The 20,773-nt window shown below is 40.2% G+C and overlaps 1 protein-coding gene across 1 annotated transcript in view; it reads right to left on the bottom strand.

Moving 5' to 3' along the window:
• Positions 1-20,773, bottom strand: part of BMPER (BMP binding endothelial regulator) — a 338,127-nt gene that overhangs the window by 112,513 nt on the left and 204,841 nt on the right. The window contains exons 9-12 of the mRNA XM_077491626.1: positions 17,635-17,775; positions 15,090-15,194; positions 7,809-7,854; positions 1,079-1,408 (exon numbers count right to left, since the gene is read on the bottom strand). Coding sequence (XP_077347752.1) covers positions 1,079-1,408; positions 7,809-7,854; positions 15,090-15,194; positions 17,635-17,775 — 622 coding nt within the window. The remainder of the gene's footprint in view (positions 1-1,078; positions 1,409-7,808; positions 7,855-15,089; positions 15,195-17,634; positions 17,776-20,773) is intronic.

Genomic DNA, 20,773 nt, shown 5'->3' with positions numbered 1-20,773 from the left:
GATACACCTGAAGTACTGAAGGCCTGATCAGATGTGATCAATTTTCAGTGATTGGTACCATAGTTTGTAGACTCTATAACTTTCACAAAGACCAAATAATATACACTAATTTATTTTTACCAAAGCTATGTAGCAGTATAAATTGTGGCCACATTTTTTTGACAGAAACAAAGAAAAGAGCATATTTTTCTGAAAATGTACGGCCTTTTTTTATTTATAGCACATAAAATAAAAAACCCACTAGTGAGTAGTGATTAAATACCACCAAAAGAAAGCTCTATTTGTGTGAAAAAAGGATGCAAATTTCATATGGGTACAGTGTTGCATGACTGAGTAATTGTCATTGAAATTGTAAGAGCGCTGAAAGCTGAAAATTGGCCTGGGCAGGAAGGGGGTTAGGTGCCCTGTATTGAGGTGGTTAAACTGCACTTTTAATGGCTCCCATCAAAACTGACTGATTTTCTCATATTGGAGTCTGAGCTTAAAACTGCAAGTTGAATCATGGTAAAACTGCTTTTGTCTGCTCAAAAGAATTAGCTATTTGAAGTGGAAATATGATAGAACGTTTACTTAATTACCTCCTATGTGTGTAATTAAATTAATTTGTGGTCTTGTTGGGTTGTAAAGTTATCCCCTTCTGATTAACAATTTAGACAGTCAAGAAAACAATAAAGCAAAAATTATATTGAGTGACATTTTGTTAAAAAAAAAAGGTTGAAAAGAATCAGTGAATCATTCTTTAGCATTTTCATTCTGTTCAAAAAAAAAATCTGTCTTAGCAAGAAAAAATATTTGATTTCATGGTTACTCATTTCTCAGGCTTAGAGACTCATTCTGTAATGAAAAAAGGTTTTTTTTTTTTTTATAACGGGCAAACATTGTGTGAATATTCACTTCAATTATCCAATCACGGGAAAAAATAATTATTGTGTGCTTTGAATACTCAATCATGTGCAGATGATTTTCAAATGATTGGATAACTGAAGTGAATACTTACATTTTTGCAGTGACAGATCTCAACTTCTATAGTAAATTGCTCCAGAGTATACAATAGTTACAGATAATGTGTAAGTCTTACCTGCTTTTGTGGTAACTTTTAGAAGGTAACCATCTAAGTCTATATGAAATTGAGGTGTTTCATAGGGCAGTGATATTCTTGTTCCATTCCATTTAACTGTAAGATGCTGTTGAAGACTAATGATGCTTCCTTCTATTACTAGGTCCACGGTTTTTGTCCATGAGAAAGAGTGTGTGCGGCGAGCATCATTTTTTACTATAACTTCAAAAGGCGAGGTAGAAGATGAACAATCTTTGGTTAAAATATATTGACAAGTTCCTTGAAAATTGAATGTCCGTCCGTCGAAAGTATTGTAATGGGGGTCTCCAAATACAGTACAAACACCAGGCTCTGTATTCAGAAATAAATTATAATTAATATGCATAGTGTTTCGTTATCACATAATATAATTTCAGCATTTTCAAAAGACAAGATCTTTCTGGAAGTGATATCACTGCAGGCAGGAAGCTGGGATACTGAACGGGCTCTGAGTGCAGAGATTATCCAGACAGAATGGCGCCATTGAGGGACTTAGGTGAGCTGACTATCCTGCTGGTGGAAGTACTATAAAAATGTCTTCCCACCACCTCACCTTCTCCCCAAACTGCCTCAACTACCCCCCCAATACCACCTCACCTACCCCACATACCAACCCACCTACCCCAATATCACCTCACCTACCCCCATACCGCCTCACCTATGCCCATGCTGCTTCACCTACCCCCCCATTTTGACTCACCTACCCTCCCATCCCCCTCATACTATCTCACCTACCCCCATATCACTTCACCTACCACCTCATACCACCTCATCTTTCCCCCACACCACCTCACCTACCTCCATATCACCTCACCTCCCCCCATTACACCTCACATTCTCTCTTACAGGTATAGCAGCTCCCTCCATTCCTTCCTAATCACTGCACCTCCCTTTTACCCACCAACCCCCTCTAGGTTACAGCAACTCCCACCCACCTCCTCCTCATTCCATCTCTCTCCTACCCACCTAAAACTTCCTCTCGGGTCACCCTACGTGCAGGGACCACCCTGTCAAATCTCCGCTCTTCTCTATGGGGGATCGGATGAACACAGACCGTCTGTCCGTGTTCATCCGATCCGCTCTGCAGACGGATAGAAAAATAGGATTTTCCTCCATCTGCAGAATTGGACCATAGCAGAGACGCTAGAAGAAGAGGAGCCTCGAGGGCCATCAGGGGACCCCAGAAGAATAGGATAGGGGCTACTCTGTGTAAACGCATTGCATAGAGCAGGTAAGTATAGGCATGTTTGTTATTTTAATGCAACAAAAAAAACCTTTACAACCACTTTAATGTGTGTTAAAGTTGAAGCAAGTGTAAATGAGCCCTTAACCACCAATGTATGTGGCATAACCCCGGTATCCCCGTGTTCAGACGGCGGTCTGGTACATGATATAAAAGTGGTCTCTGCGGCGGATTCGCCACGAGATCACTTTTATCGGTGGCGGGAGAGGGAAGCAATCGGATCCTTCTTGTGACTGTGCATGGAGAGGAGTGAGGGGAAGATGGCCCCCACCTGTCTCCATGATGCTGCAGGGTGGAAGCGACGTCAAAATGTTTTTTTGTGTATTTTTAATTGCATTTTAGTGTAAATATGAGATCTGAGGTCTTTTTGACCCCAGATCTCATATTTAAGAGGTCCTGTCATGCTTTTTTTTCTATTACAAGGGATGTTTACATCCCTTGTAATAGGAATAAAAGTGACACAATTTATATTTTTTTTAAAACAGTGTAAAACTAAAAACTAAAAGGTAAAGCACCAAGCTCGCTTGCAGAAGTGAAAGCATATGTGAGTAGCGCCCCCATATGAAAATGGTGTTCAAACCACACATGTGAGATATCGCCACGATCGGTAGAGCAAGAGCAATAATTTTAGCTATAGACCTCCTCTATAACACAAAAACTGCAACCTGTAGATTTTTGTAAATGTCGCCTATGGAGATTTTTAAGGGTAAAAGTTTGTTTCCATTCCACGGGCGGACGCAATTTTGAAGCATGACATGTTGGGTATCAATTTACTTAGCGTGACATTATCTTTCACAATATGAAAAGAAAATTGTGCTAACTTTACTGTTGTCTTATTTTTTAATACAAAATGTGTATTTTTTTTAAAAGTGCACTTGTAGGACCGCTGCGCAAATACGGTGTGACCGTATTTTATTCTCTAGGGTGTTAGAATAAAAAATGTATAATGCTTGGGGGTTCTAAGTGATTTTCTAGCAAAAAAAATTTTTTTTTAACTAAACAACACATCTAAAAAAGAGGCCCGGTCCTTAAGTGGTTAAAGTGTACCTGCACCAAGACTATGGACAATATTGTATCCACATATTTGTAACAAGCTGTATATTTTCTTCAAAAGCAGAATGAATGCGTAAAATTGCTTTTGTACCATTCCCTAGACTAAATGAGCAGTCAAACCCTTTAACCATCTCAATAATGGTCACCTTCACCCTCTTCCTGTCCAGATAAATTTTCAGCTTTCAGCACTGTTGCACTTTGAAGGACACTTGCGCAGTTGCACTTTGAAGATGAACATTTTTATATATTTTTTTCACATAAATAGTGCTTTCTTTTGGTGGTTTCTAATACCACTGAACAAAAATTTTGAAAAAAATTTGACATTTTGAAAAGAGAAAGCATTTGTGTTGTTTCTGTTATAAAATGTTGCAAATAAATAATCTTTCTTCATAAATGTAGGCCAAACCGCATTCTGCTACATTGCTTTGGTGAAAATACCCCAAATCAATGAATGTTATTTAGTCTATAGTAAGGTTAAGGAGTTCACAAACTATGTTGTTCAGTATCTCACAAAAGTGAGTGCACCACACATTTTTGTAAATATTTTATTCTATCTTTTCATGTGACAACACTGAATAAATTACACTTTGCTACAATGTAGTGAATGTATAGCTTGTATAACAGTGTACATGTTTTGCCCCCTCAAAATAACTCAACACACAGTAATGTCTAAACCGCTGGCAACAAAAGTGAGTACACCCCTAAGTGAAAATGGGGCCCAATAAGCCATTTTCCCTCCCCGATGTCATGTGACTCGTTAGTGTTAAAAGGTCTCAGATGTGAATGGGGAGCAGGTGTGTTAAATTTGGTATAATTGCCCTCACTCTCTCATACTGGTCACTGGAAGTTCAACATGGGACCCCAGGGCAAAGAACTCTCTGAGGATCTGAAAAAAAAATGTTGCTCTACATAAAGATGGCCTAGGTTATAAAAAGATTGCCAAGACTGAGCTGCAGCATGATGGCTAAGACCATACAACAGTTTAACAGCACAAGTTCCACTCAGAACAGGCCTTGCCATGGTCAACCAAAAAAGTTGAGTGCACATGCTCAGCGTCATATCCAGAGGTTGTCTTTGGGAAATAGAAGTATGAGTGCTGCCAGCATTGCTGCAGAGATTGAAGGGATGGAGGCTCAGCCGGTCAGTTCTCAGACCATACGCCAAACACTGCATCAAATTGGTCTGCATGGCTGTCGTTCCAGAAGGAAGCCTCTTCTAAAGATGATGCACAAGAAAGCCCGCAAATAGTTTGCTGAAGACAAGCAGACGAAGGACATGGATTACTGGAACCATGTCCTGTGGTCAGATGAGACCAAGATAAACTTATTTGGTTCAGATGGTGCCAAGTGTGTGTGGCGGCAACCAGGTGAGAAGTACAAAGACAAGTGTGTCTTGCCTACAGTCAAGCATGGTGGGAGTGTCATGGTCTGGGGCTGCATGAATGCTTCCGGCAGTGGGGAGCTGCAGTTCATTGAGGGAACCATGAATGACAACAAGTACTGTGACATACTGAAGTAGAGCATGATCCCCTTCCTTCGGAGACTGGGCCACAGGGAAGTATTCCAACATAATAATGACCCCAAACACACTTCCAAGACGACCACTGCTTGCTAAAGAAGCTGAGAGTAAAGGTGATGGACTGAGGCATTCTCAAACAGAAGGTGGAAGAGCGCAAGGTCTCTAACATCCTCCAGCTCCGTGATGTCGTCATGGAGGAGTGGATGGGGACTCCAGTAGTAACCTGTGAAGCTCTGGTGAACTCAATGCCCAAGAGGGTTAAGGCAGTACTGGAAAATAGTAGTGACAAACACAAGATATTGACACTTTGGTCCCAATTTGGACATTTTCACTTAAAGGTGTACTCACTTTTGTTGCCAGCTGTTTAGACATTAATGGCGGTGTGTTACTTTGAGGAGACATCAAATTTACACTGTTATACAAGCTATACACTCTACTCTCAACTTTACATTGTAGCAAAGTGTAATTTCTTCAATGGTGTCACATGAAAAGATATAATTAAATATTTACAAAAATGTGAGGGGTGTACTCACTTTTGTGAGATGCTGTATGTCTGAAAATTGTCCACCAAATTACCCCTTTTTGGTAAGTAGACAGTTCTAGGTATTTAATAAGAGCCATGACAAGTTTTTTAAATTTTTTGGAAAATAAAGAAAATTTATAAAATTGTTATTTTTGATCAAATTTATATTTTTTACATACTGTCACCAATACAATACAGCGTCATCATATAAATGGCTCCTGGTGCCCCAGAAAAGCCAGGGATACCCAGAAGTGAGGGGGGAAAAGATTCACAATTGTGCATGGTGCTGGATCAGGGGGTGATTCTGACATCTAAATATGTTTTACCTTAAGTTAAAGTGATTGTAAAGGCTTTTTTTTTTAAATAAAAAACATGTTATACTTACCTCCTCTGTGCAGTTGGTTTTGCACAGAGCAGCCCAGATCCTCCTCTTCTCTGGTCCCTCTTTGCTGCTCCTAGTCCCTCCCTCCTTTGAGTGCCCCTCAGCCAGCAGCTTGCTACAGGGGTCACCCAAGCTGAGTCAGAGCTCCGTATATCCATTCATTCATGGAGCCCTGTCCTTGCCCCACCCCTCTCTCCCCTGATTGGCTGACTAACTTTGATTGACAGCCATGGGAGCTAATAGCAGCACTGCTCTGTCTCAGCCAATCAGGAGGAGTGTACTGGATGGCTGAGGGGATCGTGGACATTGCTGGAGAGAGAAGTAGCTTAGGTAGGTAATTGGGGGGTGCTGGGGAGGCTGCTATAGAATGCATTAGGAAAAAAAACATGGCTCTTTTACCATGTGATCGGCTGTGTCCGATCACAGCCAGTCACATGTAAATGCGGACGTGCCGGTAATCGTCACTCCCCTCACACTGACAGTGTGGCGAGGAGTGCCGATGAGCAGCCTCTCTTTGCGTGGGGGGAGAACAGGGCTCACACTGACAGTGTGGCGAGGAGTGCCGATGAGCAGCCTCTCTTTGCGGGGGAGAACAGGGCCGGTAATCAGGGAACTGATCATCAGTTCCCTGATTACAATAAAGTGCCAGAAGTGCCACCAATCAGTGCCCATGAGTGCCACCAATCAATGCCCATGAGTGCCCATCAGGGACCCAAATCAGTGCCAATCAATGACCCACATCAATGCCCATTACTGGTGCCAGTCAATGCTGCCTTTTAGTGCCCACCAGTGCCTTCTCATCAGTGCTGCCCATCAATGCCTATTAGTGCTGCCCATCAGTGCCATCCATAAGTGCCCATCAGTGCCACCCATCAGTGCTGTCTATCCATGCTGCCTATCAGGGCCCACCTGTGCCACCTATCAGTGCCACCCACCAGTGCCGTCTATCAGTGCCCACAAGTGCCACCTATCAGTGCCACCTAATCAGTGCCCATACGTGCCGACTCATCGGTGCCCATTATTGCCACCTCATCAGTGCCCATCAGTGCAGCCTATCAATGCCCATCAGTGCCACCTCATCAGCGCACATCAGTGAAGGAAAAAAATTACTTATTTACAAAATTTACTGACAGAAACTAAAAAGAAACATCTTTTTTCCAGAATTTTCAGTGTTTTTTTCTTTTTTTTTGTAAAAAATAAAAAAAACAGCAGAGATTAAATACCACCAAAAGAAAGCTATTTTTGTGTTAAGAAAATGATTAAAAATGAATTTGGGTACAGTGTTGCATGACCGGGCAATTGTCATTCAAAATGCGAGAGTGCTGAAAGCTGAAAAATGGGCTGGGCAGGAAGGGGGTGAAAGTGCCCTGTATTCAGGTGGTAAAGATACACTGTCATTGGGGTAAGAGGGAAAACTGCTGTAAGTATGAATTGCAAACACCTAGACGTACATTAAAAAACCTACAGCAGCCTTGCAAAACCTTCCTGTTAAAGGAAATCCCAGGTCTTTGTTTATAGGCAAAGCTCCAACACTTCTGAGTAGTGTCAGTAATTTGTCTTCACACATTAGTATTGGCCCATCACTATAATCAGTAACCTCTCTGGCCATAAGGAGTGTACAGAAAGTAGGAAGAGGCAGTCAAGCTTTGGCGATAACATAGTGTAATTTTTTAGATTGTAAGCTCTAACGAGCAGGTCCCTCTGATTCCTCTTATACCAAATTGTAATGTAACTGTAATGTCTGCCCTCATGTTGTAAAGTGCTGCGCAAACTGTTGCGCTATATAAAACCTGTATAATAATAATAATAATAATAATAATAATATAATACAATGACTTTGCCTGACAGAATGGCTTGGTGTTTGCCTCTAACAACCTCATGCAAATATGTAACAACTACATCTATTAATTCAATCCCAAGATGTAAGTTACTGGTGCAATGTAAAACTCTAAAAAGTCACAATGAATAAAAAAGTAAAAATTAACTTACTCACTTTCAGTGCAAATAGGACAGCAGCCTTTTCTATTTAGCATTTTGCCCTGTAAGACAAAGAAACAAAGCACAAGAGTCAGGAAGAATCTCTTTGGGGGTAATCCTTTCCAAAAGGTAAAGCCCCAAGGAAAAAAAAAAACATTGAAGTTTGCTTCATAATTTATTAATGTTAATGACAAATACAAACCTCACAATAAAGCAACAAACCAGGGTTTCTGCCGAACCAGCTTATCTCAAGTCCTGTGCAATTCGGAAAAAATAACATTCTAATCTATTCACATTTTTTTCATCAGAGCTTTTGACACTCAAGCCCTAATGAAAGTGGTGCTCTTGTACCCCCAAATGCATCGGAAACTTTTTTGAGTGTCCCCCTGACTTTTATTAAAGCTTCCTGAAAATATAGAAGACAATAAGAGTAAATATCTCCGAAGTGAGAGAAAATCTACTGTTAGACAATTGCCACCAGAAAAGGTGTCCTCAAAGAAAGACCTTCACTTAATTTCTGCTCTGGTGAGAACTGGATCATTTTGGATTACCCATCACTTAATAGTCATCAGGAGAAATAGAGAGGCTTTATCCCCTTAGCAGGGACATAGACAGCAATAAAAGTTTGACATGGGTATTAAAACTTCCCTACCTTATCCAAAACAAAAAAAAACTATTTTGGCTTTCAATAACGTTAGTACAGTTATGGTGCACAAAAATGTCTGACGGAATTTGGAAAATGTTGTCCTAATATACAGACAATCACCCTGCTCGTGTGGAGTGATAACAGCTAAGAAAAGTTCTATAATGTTGCTTCATTGTCAGTGAATGTGGCCTCCATACCGGGATTGTATTGCTCCCCTCAGATTTAACCATGTATTGACTGCCCAGTGGGTTGAGCCAATGTATCTTCTGGTGCCAGATTTAGGAAGGAGCATATAATCAATCAAAAGAAGGAGGTAGCCATTATTATATCAAATATGTTGCAAATGTTAGTCAATAGGGCAGAATCCCCAAGGACCGCAATAAGTGATATAATCCAATTTTTTTCTTAGAAAAGTCTTTAGAGTCTTTCTAATCAGACCAAGTTTCAGACTTTTCGGTTTTATGAGCCTTTCAGTTTTATGTCTGAAAATATTTCAGGCAAGACTAATTAGGCTTTTGTTTGGTTGTGCAACAGAAACAGCTGTTGTTTTTTTTTTTGTGCCTCATTTGGCACCAAATTTAAAAAGGCAACTTTTGATTTGTAATAATGTACAGATGTGTATTTTACATCACAACTTTTTGGTTTGGCTGCATTCATAGTCATCCTGAGGACTTAGCTATAAAAACCTGATGGATAAACTTAATAGTCATTTAGAACCTGCTGTTAAAACCCTATGTTTATTTAATTTTTTTTTTTTTTTTTATCTAGGACAATGTATTTTAGTCGATGACTAATAAGTGATAGCATTTCATGCTTTTCTGTGAATGTTTCCAATAAGCCCACATTTTTTTTTTTTATGAGTGTGAGCTCTAGTATAGATCTAAAGTGGCTGGGGAAAAAAAGAAACTATTGAAATCTGCTATTAATATGCAGAAAAAAAATACTTTGTGTGTCTTCATTGAGCTCAGTGGAATCTAGTTAAATCAGTTAACTTTCTGCTTTTACTATATTTTATTATTTTGACCTTAGTATAGAACAGACATTTTTTTTTAAGTTGAAAAGCTGCAATTATCGACTTTACAACTAGCAAAGTATGAAACATATGTTACTGAGAAGTAGTCAAAATCCTCTTGTGCTGAAGATACTAAATTAAAAGTTTGCATTGCTGTATGAGAACAAAGGAGCCCCTTTACTCCTGCATGGGAACCTGAAAATACGGCAATCTAAAGCTATCCTCCACATATACACAACCACCTTTATTGATGGCTCTGCATGCTGTATACAGTACACATAGGCTACTCTGTTGCTGAACTAAAAAATAAGAGCTAAAGCAGCAATTTGTTTTTGCAATATTGCAATTTATTTTCTTTGGTACTAGAGAAGCTGCTGTACAAAATATACTGTATGTAGCACCTTTATTAGTACATGCAGGTACATTAAGGTTTTAGTGCATGATTAGGAACCCGTAACTAAGCAAAGATGCGTGTAATATCTCCCATATATACTTTACCTTAAGGGTGAAGTAGAAGCAAAGCTTTTTTGGCTGTACTTCTTCTATGGATCACAGGAGTGATTTGTTCTGTACTCCTGCGACCTATTTTCAGCTGACAGCAAGCTGACGTCAAAGAGCCAGTTCATACGGTCGGGATCCACCAGGATGCCTGGACAAGCAGCTTACTCAGCCTCTCAGCAAGCTGCTGAGAGGCTAAGCCAGCCACTACCCCCCCCCCCCCATCCACAACACGACACTCCATGAGCCCTGGAGGGGCACAGCAGTCACTCTCTGCAGGCTGAAGACCAAGAGCTATGCGATGTTTGATGACTCAGTTCTCGGTCTTAGAGGAAGCAGGGGATAGATGCAACATCGAACCAATTCTCCTTCTTCTCCTATGGATCACATGAGTGATTTGTTCTGTACTCCTGAGACCTGTTTTCAGCTGACAGCAAGCTGACGTCAAAGAGCCAGTTCATACAGTTGGGATCCACCAAGATGCCTGGACAAGCAGCTGACTCAGCCTTTCAGCAAGCTGCTGAGAGGCTAAGCCAGCCGCTACCTCCCCCTCCACAACACGGCACTCCATGAGCCCTGGAGGGGCACAGCAGTCACTCTCTGCAGGCTGAAGACCAAGAGCTATGTGATGTTTGATGGCTCAGTTCTCAGTCTTAGAGGAAGCAATCCTCGAACCAATGCTGCATCCACCTAGTGTGTATAATTTTTTTTTTTGTTTTGTTTTAATGAATCCCATAATACTCTTTTAATCAAGTTTGTCTTTCTGGACTGATGTAAAGTAAGAAAACCTGTATTCTGAAAAACATAACTAGTATCCTATTTTTCAAGTATCACCTGTATTTACTCTAGTGGAATGTGTTTATGCCAGTGATAGTCACTTTACTATGGATAGGAGTCCTCAGCTGTGGATCCTGACATCACCAATGGATTGCACTTAAAGCCCATGACAATTTTGTATGTGTGCGCTTTAATCTTTTGTCCCCGGGTGGAGAGATGGGGCTCAGGTAAGTAATTAGGGGGTGCTGGGGGGGGGGGTCTGCTACACACAAAAGGTTTATTTATCTTAATGCATAGAATGTATTAAGATAAAAAAAAAAAACTTCTGCCTTTACAACTCCTTTAACCTAAGAACTGTCTAACCTAATCATTTTAATAAGGATTTTGAGTCACATAAGAAGTGAGCAGATTCTTCTATCTCTCAGCACATGTGGGCATTTGAAGTGCACACATCCTGTTTTTGTAATCTCTGTTTTATTACCAACCTTTATCTGGCTTGAATTAATCAGAACTGGCTTTGAATTTGGCTGTCCTTTTAAAAACTTTAAAATGTGTTACTATAGCCAGTTTGCATCTAGAATCTAGCATCTAGCATCTAGTTGTACTGTATAACCAATGTACTTCTGGCAATGTTCGAAAAATTGTATTTTGCTGACTTAAGCCTCATACACACGATAGGACTTTGTACAAACTTTCCCTTGGATTTTTGTACACAGGGCGTCGGCCCTGAACTTGTATTGCATACACACAGCAGGACTTTTTCAGCCAACTTTCACCAAATCATGTGGTTTTTCTGCTCTTTACCGCCACCTTTGGTCAACTTCTGTATTGTTGGCTGATCTTTTGCATTGGTTCTGAGCATGCCTGTTTGTACCTTGTACAAAAGTCCTATGGTTTTCTGTACACACGATCAGACTTTGCTCCATCGGACTTTTGTTGCCAGAAAGTTTGTCCGTTCGCACAGCCAACAAAAGTCCGATGAAAACCAAAAAAGTTTGTGCGATGGAGCGTACACACAGTCGGATGTTGCTCCAAAACAGCTAATTTGCATGTTTGTTGTCAAAAAGTCTGATCGTGTGTATGGGCCTTAAGACTGATAAAAATATTGCTATTTGGGGGTTTCCATATATGTTTCTTTACTTATGTATTATGGTCTTGAGAAAAAAATACAATATTTGAATGTTTTAATTAGTTTTAGTCATATAAATATGAAACATTATATTTACTCTTTTGCAGCCAACAGGTAGATTGTCAGTCTTGTACCCCAGGCTTAAGTATAGTATAAAGCCAACGCCAAGTATAAACCCAAGAATAAAAATGTAATTTATTGCAGTTTACAAATCCTTAGATGTGGCAGCTGCATTGTTTTTTGTTTTTTTTCCGGCTACATATATATTCTGTAAGGACAGAAAAATACATATTGATCCTAAATGAAAATCTTTGCCCATGTAACGTTATGTGTACTGAACCAAAAACTCAAATTATGCTATTGGCTTTCAAAGATATTTTATACTAGCAGAACCTAGGTTTACACACATAACACCCCCTCCAGGTTCCTGGATCTCAATCTGCAGCCCAATATGTGCATATACTGTAGCCCTTTGATACTTATTGTGTGGACCCAGCAGCCGGAACTTTTTTCCATGCCTGGTTGTTTGCTCACAGTGAAGGAAAAAAACATCTTTAGATTGGCTTCTGCTAGTTAAATGGTTATACAATCCATTTGCTTTTCTTCTTTTTGTAAAGGAAGAAAAATACAATCCAGGGCATCTATGACGTGTCACCCCTTAATCGCAGAAACTACAAAAAGCTAAAGGCACTTAAAAACTCAGTCAATGCCCGCTTCATGTGGTGACCAGCAGACTTTAATTTTCTCCTTTAATGTCATTTTTTCCGACCTTTTACAATGGTTCTTTATACAATAAAACAGGATTGTTGTAATTACCATGGAATCTTATTGTTAGGCTTCATTAAGGGACACAAGATTCAGTTCTGATATACATTATATTACTAAAAGTGTTGGGACACCTGCCTTTACACGCACATGAACTTTAATGGCATCCCAGTCTTAGTCTGTAGGGTTCAATATTTAGCTGGCTCACCCTTTGCAGCTATAACAGATTTAACTCTTCTGGGAAGGCTGTCCACAAGGTTTATGAATGTGTCTATAGGAATGTTTGACCATTCTTCTAGAAGCGCATTTATAAGGTCAGGCACTGATGTGAACCAGAAGGCCTGGCTCGCAGTCTTTACCCTAATTCATCTCAAAGGAATTCAATTTGGTTGAAACATTCCTATAGACACACTCCTAAACCTTGTGGACAACCTTCTCAGAAGAAATCTGTTATAGCTGCAAAGGGTGGGACAACTCAATATTGAAACCTACGGACTAAGACTGGGATGCCATTAAAGTTCATGATGTGCACGTAAAGGCAGGTGTCCCAATACTTTTGGTAATATAGAGTATTTGGGTTATATGCAGTGGCTTACAGGTGGATTGGCCACTAGCAAACAAAAAACAATTTGCCAGCTAGCTATAACCCTTCCTTCTACCAGCATGCTTCAGTTTTGTAGAAGAGCTAGATCACAAACACATAAGTGGGATCTGTGCCCTTAATTAACTTCAAGCAACATACAAAATGACTAGTGAAAAAGGACTAAAGCTTGTCTCAATAGAAAAAAGGCATCCATCTTTCTAGGACACTAGCAAAACCTGAAGCATACTAAGAGAGGGGTTATACCTGGCTGCCCAAAAGCTTTTCTGATTTATCAGTGTCCAGTTCTCTTGTAGACAGCTGCATATAACTGAATAGTATTAGAATAACAGAATCCTGGGTCTTTTAATGAATAATAAAGACATTTCCAATTTTGCATTTTTTTTTGCACAATTTTGAAGGAGATTATAGGGAGCACAAATGACTTGTGATGGACTTATGTCCTTTTGCATGCTCACAGTCTCTGATTATCTAAAGATCTTTTATTCTATTACACCCACCCAGTTTTTGATCATTTACTGTAGTATGCCCACAGTTTTAGATCATTATCTGATCATCAGTTGGAGTATGCCCAGTCTTTTGACAGTCTTCTGTAGCATTACATCTATTTAATGTAACGTGTGGCCCTTACATCAGGGACCACACCTGCAGCCCCTTATATCGAGTAAGTTAACCACCACTGCTCTACATCTTTAGTTTACAGGTTCACTCAACAAGTACAGACTTACTTCTGTACTCTCTTATTAGACAGCCCAGGATACACTGGCCACAGTTCTACATGGAAGTATCAAATGTGCATTTGTAAAATAAAAGTTTTATACAAATATTAAAAATTCTAATGGAAATAACAATAAAAGTAACCAAAAACTCCCAGAGTTTCCTTATGATGTACACTGATACTACTGTATATGAATATCTTTAACTCAATGATATGCATGTTGACCTTTTAAGAACACATTACTTATCACTGTAAGTTAAAGTGGTATAAAACCCAAAAGCAAACATTTATTATATTGCAGTTTACCAACTTATATGCCTTGTACACACGGTCGGAAATTCAGACGGAAAAGGTCCGATCGGATTATATTACGGGAAAATCCGATCGTGTGTGGGCTCTATCGGGCTTTTTCCGTCAGAAATTCCGCCAGAAAAAATTTGGGTCTGAATAGACACACGGAGCTGTGTTCGGGTATCCCCATAGAAAGCTGCTTGCTGTGGGGGCACTTGACAGGAGGGAGGAACCAGTTTCAGGTCCGTTGGCGACGGACCTGAAAAGAGGAGGATCTGGGCTGTTCTGTGCAAAACCTCTGCACAGAAGAGGTAAGTATAAAAAAAATAGACTTTAGTGTCACTTTAAGATAAACAATTTACCACTGTCAGAGGTGCTTACAGTGATCAGCTTTTTTTAATCATGTAAAAGCAAAGAAAAAAATGGTTGCCGTAACTGCTTTTGTAAATGAAATATGAGCTAGAGTTCAGCTTCAAATTTGTAATCCTGCCCAGGTTAACAACGTTGCTGTCTGCTGTGCCCCTGTGCTCATTTATACAGAGTGGAGACATGCTAATGTCGGAGGTGTGTTATTGGCCAGATCAGCAGGTGAACACAGATGGAAAAACCCTAAAAGAAAAGAAAACGAAGGCAGCCACCATATCTAAAGATTTGTAATTTGCAAAATATAATTTTTTTTATTATTAGCTTAATTCCACTTTCACTATCCATGAAAGTTAAAAACGCAATTGTAATAAAGGATTATTAGAAATAACTGTAAACTGTTACACAAAAAGGTTACTGAAGTTTGCTTCAATTAGTAATCCAAGTGCAAAGACTTGTGAAATGACACAGGAATACATAAACACAGGAATACTTACTTGGGGGCAGCTGTGGACTGGAATGCATTGTTTCTTGCGACACTCTGTCTTGCCTTTCACACAAGAACAGATGGTGCAGTTGACAGAGGACCACATCTCTCCATCCTGCAGAAAAGCCAAGAAAAAAAATGCAGCCATCAGCTGTGGCTTTCAACAGAAAATGATCCCAGTCATGTATCAAACTACAGGAGAAAAATAATCATTTCATCCCCAGTGGGCTTGTATCAGTGTATAAAATAAATTATGAGTTATGAAAAAAAAACATCTTTAAAAATTTTGCTGGAAGAAAAACAATAGCCCCAGTGATGTGTTCTTAAACACGTCTAGCACAGATCAATGTATACCAGACCCAAGTCTGGTTTATAGCAACCCGAATGGGCAAAGTAAAAGGTTTTCTTTAATCCCTCATTCCCAGCAGTATACATCTTTCCTTCGTTCCCCCCACTGCTCAATGCAGCTTCATTGTATGGAGGACTAGGTGACAGTGCTGGGATAATCAGCACTGTCATAAGAGAGGTCCATAGTCCTATGAGCTAGTCCAGTGGCTTTTAGCTCACACAGGGAAAATAAAGTAAGTAAAGTAAGTTAACGCATCTGTGAAAGTCTGCATTAAAGCTGACCTGTTGCTTTGCTCTTCATAGACAAAGCACAAATTCACTTTCCGAAAAATTTGCCAATCAATTTGTATCTACCATTCAATATTAGTTACTGTGAAAATTAAACAAAGGAACCTGAATCCCAGGTACACAGAGTCTACTCTTATTTCTAATGCCGGGTATACACTTTCCGGAAGACTAGGTGCGACGGGATCAGTTTGTCGGACAATCCAATCGTGTGTGGGCTAATCCGATCGATTTTTGTTATAAAAATAAGACGGACCTAGAAATAGAACATGTTTCAAATCTGTCCGACAGACTCAATTCCTATTGGGAAAACCGTTCCTCTGTATGCTGGTCTGACGGACCAAATACGACGCAGGGGAAGCTATTGGCTACTGGCTATTGAACTTCCTTTTTTAGTCCCGTCTTACGTCATCACATTCAAAACAAACAGACTTTCGAACAGACTTAGTCCGTTCGTGTGTGAGCAAGTCTGTTCCTTCGGAAGTCCGTCGGAACTCCGCTGAAAAGTTCGTTGTGAAGACCGTCGGACCTAGTCTGCCGGAAAGACCAGTTGTGTGTACGTGCCATAATTTTCATAAACACTTTTATTCCAGGTATATACAAGTGCGGCACTTGAGTTTTTAGTCCTGTACCAGCTGAACGGAGAGGGGAGGCTGTATGGCAGGTGCCAAAACACCTAAATAAGTGGAATAGCAAGCACTATTTAGCTCAATATACCATTTAGGTTTAGTCTTCTTGGGGACAATAGACGCATGTGCTAAATGCCCCTTTTTGATAGACTTGTATGTGCTTTGTATACTTTTAAACTTTTTTAACCCGATTTTGACTTTGGTCTAAACAGGCCTACAATGACACCATGCCGCATTACTAACATGGCATGTTACTGACATTAGGCTTGCACCAAACTTTCATAAGGAAAAGAAAAATTGACAAGCATGGGTTACATATTCAAGAGTGAGATAGGATATGGAACTGTAATTTAGGCTGGGTTCACACTATCTTCACATGCCACTCACAGCAGGGGCCTGGTACGTCCCTGTTCACTGTTTCAGGTCTGATTTCAGCCTGAATTTTTGGCTGCATTTGGACCTGAAATGGATCAAAAGATGCACAGAGCTTCTGTGCAAATTCGCACCAGAGCCGCACCGGAGATATGTGAACTGACTCCTTAGAGAGCCGGTCAAAATCTCCTGCTATTGTGAATTGGATGTGGAGAAGCCTCATCCAATTCACACTAGTTTGTACCCAGCCTCAAAGAAGTCTGCACATAGAGAAAACATGAGAGCTGACATTGCTGATTTGTTTTTAAACATATAGGCTTTAGTACCATCATCCTGATCTTAGTGTCAATATCTAATAAGTCCCTAAACTAGAACAAGCATACAAGATGGAGGTTTGGACTTTACTGGCCTCCTGCCTTTTCCAGTTCATTCTCTTATTATGTAGCAGCCCTGCTCTCATATTTCTAATCTCACTGATTTCTTTTATAGAGACATACACTTCTTATACAAACAAGGTTTTATTAAATTAAGATATTTCCTAATGATCATAGTTTAATATAATAGGGTGTTGCAGTTAAGTAAATTCAAACCATTATTTACACTGGACCTAAACTCAGATAATAAAGATTTATTATCTATAGGAAATATCTAGAAACTTTCCATGCATTGAGCCATCTAGCTGCATGACTGCAGTGTAAGATCATCTTAGGCACTGCTGCAGTTTCAGAATAAATATTTGGGCCAGGTCCCTTGTCACATGTGCCCCTCCCTGTCAGGATGGTATTTATGTAACTTTTATGCCTTGGCTTTTCAGCAGCCAGGCAAAAACATTTTTAAGGTGAGCTCACAATCCTCAGTCTCCATATTTATCTCATGACATGTTTTATTTAAGGAATTATATTATTGTTTAACTGTGTTTACCCTGAATATTTTGTTTCCTGACTTGCAGACCTTTACTTCTTCAGCAGGCACATAGGAGACACACTCATCACAGCATTGCTCTTGCCCATTTTTGCATGTTCCAGCCGGAGAACACTTCCTTCTACACACTACAGTTGAGTCCTAGAGAAACCACAATTTAACAGAAAACTTAATAATTAAGGACACATAATCCAAAGAATTGTTGTTTCTTTTAGGTATTTGTATTCTACAAGATTACACAGACTAACATCCTTTCAGGAATTATAATTCAATTTAATTATTAAGCTCCCCACTCTAAACAATGGAATTTTTCTGTACAGGCAGTCCCCGAGTTACGAACAGGTTAGGGATTGCCTGTTTGTTCTGAAGTTGGATTTGTTCGTAATTTGGGCGCGCATGTGCAGAACGGTGTTTTCCAATGTTTCAGCTGCTTTGGTGTGGAATGGTTTTACAGGTGGAGGCCACCGGTGTGAATGTTTGTGACCAAACAATCAGAGACAGACTTCATGAGGGTGGCCTGAGGGCCCAACTTCCTCTAGTGGGCCCCATGCTCACTGCCGGGCACCATGGAGCTCGATTGGCAATTGCCATTGAACACCAGAATTGGCAGGTCTGTCACTGGCACCCTGTGCTGCTCACAGATTAGAGCATGTTCACCCTGAGCACATGTGACAGATGTGAAAGGGTCTGGAGAAGCAGTAGAAAATGTTATGCTGCCTGTAACATTGTTCAGCGTGACAAGTTTGGAGGTGGGTCAGTCATGGTCTGGAGAGGCATATCCATGGAGGGACGCACAGACCTCTACAGGCTAGACAATGGCTCCCTGACTGCCATCAGGTATCGGATGAAATCCTTGGACCCATTGTCAGACCCTACACTGGAGTAATGGGTCCTGTGCACCTCCTGGTGCATGACAATGCCCGTCTTACTGTGGCGAGAGTATGTAGCTAGTTCCTGGTGGATGATTGAATTGATACCATTGCATGACCCCCATGCTTGCCTGTCCTAGATCCAAAAGAACTCCTCTGGGATATTATGTTTCAGCTCATTGAGGCCGCCAGGTTGCACCTCAGTATTTTTAGGAGCCCAATGATGCCCTGGTCCAGATCTGGGAAAAAATACCCCAGGACACCATCTGTCGTCTCATTAGGGACATTACCCAACATTGTCAGGCATGCATACAAGCACGTGGGGGCCATATAAACTACTGAGTACCATTTTGAGTTGTTGCAATGAAATTTCGGCAAAATTTACTACACTGCTGCATAATTTTTTCACTTTGATTTTGGGATCTCTTTGAATTCAGCCCTCTGTAGGTTGATAATTTTCATTTCCATCAAATGGTGCGGCATCCAGACACATTATCCAGTCAATATCAGTATAGATATCCAGAATCATATTTTTGCCCATTGAGATCTGATGTGTTTTCAAAGTGTTCCTTAAATTTTTTTGAGCAGTGTACTTTCCCTAGAAACCAATGGCCATTGAAATGTATAGACAGTTAACTTTTAAATTCCCCTTCTCATCTCACCAGTAAGGCCCCAAATTCTTATACTCACCTGTCTTCCATCCTTCCAGATATTCACTTTACCAACCACTAGGAGCCACGCAGGTGCCACTGTAGAAGTCTTCTAGCTGGGCACTTCTGCCCATGAAAAGGCCATTTATTTTGTTTCAATGATGGACAGACTTCATAGGAATAAAAAAACACATAAGCCAAAAACTGACTGTGGGGAGACTTCTGCAGCATCAGCTGTATGGCTGTAGGGTGAAGATCTAGAAATAAAGAGGAGCTGAGTATAATGTGGTGTGTGTGTGATGCTGGTTTTACAACATGCTGGTTCAGAAGTCAGTTGTGAGACCTGACTCTGTCAGACAGGGAGCTGTACACATGGGCAGAAAAGCAGCTGGAGCCTGTCGAACCAAGCGTTTTCGGACACTTTTCGCTCTATGTCTATCCAGCCTAAGACCTTGGGGGCTTTCTTTTTTGGAGGAATGCCTATTTTAAAGATTACTTTATTAAAAGTACTAAAAGTTATGCCCTGTACACACGGTCGGACTTTCCGATGGAAAATGTGCGAACGGATCGTGTTGTTGGAATATCCAACCGTGTGTGGGCTCCATCTGACTTTTTCCGTCGGAATTTCTGACACACAAAGTTTGAGAGCTGGATCTAAAATTTTCCGCCAACAAAATCCGATAGTTTTAAATTCCGATCGTGTGTAGACAATTCCGACGGACAAAGTGCCACGCATGCTCAGAATAAATTACAAGACAAAAGCTATTGGCTACTGGCCTCTTTATAGTCCAGTCATACGTGGTGTACGTCACCTCGTTCTGAACGATCGGATTTTCCAACAACTTTGTGCAACCGTGTGTGTGCAAGACAAGTTTGGGCCAAAATCCATCTTAAAAAGTCAGATGGATTTTGTAATCGGAATGTCCGACCGTGTGTACAGGGCATTATTCTGTAAAGTTCCCAAATGACAACCTGAGCCCCTACTCTGTTCTGTAAGATGAGCTACAGATCACATAATTTCTAAATTGTACTTTTAATTAACTAACCTAAGCTAAAAGCATCCTTCTCATAAGTCAATCCATTCACAGCTATGGTTTTGCAGTGGTGTAAGAGGTCATGTTGGAGAGTTTAACTATAAAATAGATGGAAAAACAACATACCTCATTGGATAGTATTAGTGCTAATGTCTATAGGCCAGTGAGTAAAATGTGTTTTTTGGTGCAACATGGCTGGGGTAGTGAATATAGAAGGGTGGTGCTGTTTTATTATTGTGTGAGATAGACTTATGCCATGGAAGTTGTTTGTGAGAGTGTATAAAAGCAGCCAAAGCCATGCTATGTTTCATAACTAAAATTTGGAGAGTGGCTCAGAGCAGAGAGGAAGAGGGAGGAAGGATGGGGCATGAGCCACTCCTGTAATACATTCAGCTGTGTGTGTAAATGTATTTAATAAAAACAGGCAGAGCAGTTAAGGTTAAAATTAAAGTTAAATTAGGCTTGTTACAATCTGCAAAAGAACATAGAGCTCCACCCAATGGCTGGAAATTGTAAATATGAAATATGCATAGGAAATATTTAATATTGACCAAACTAAAAAAATATAGACATAGGGGGTTATTTA

The sequence above is a fragment of the Lithobates pipiens genome, unplaced genomic scaffold (genome assembly GCF_037356315.1).
Source record: "Lithobates pipiens isolate NorthernLeopardFrog02 unplaced genomic scaffold, aLitPip1_a1.2 Scaffold_19, whole genome shotgun sequence".
NCBI lineage: Eukaryota > Metazoa > Chordata > Amphibia > Anura > Ranidae > Lithobates > Lithobates pipiens.
Note: the sequence above shows the minus strand (reverse complement) of the source record. Positions and strands in the feature narration are given on the sequence as shown.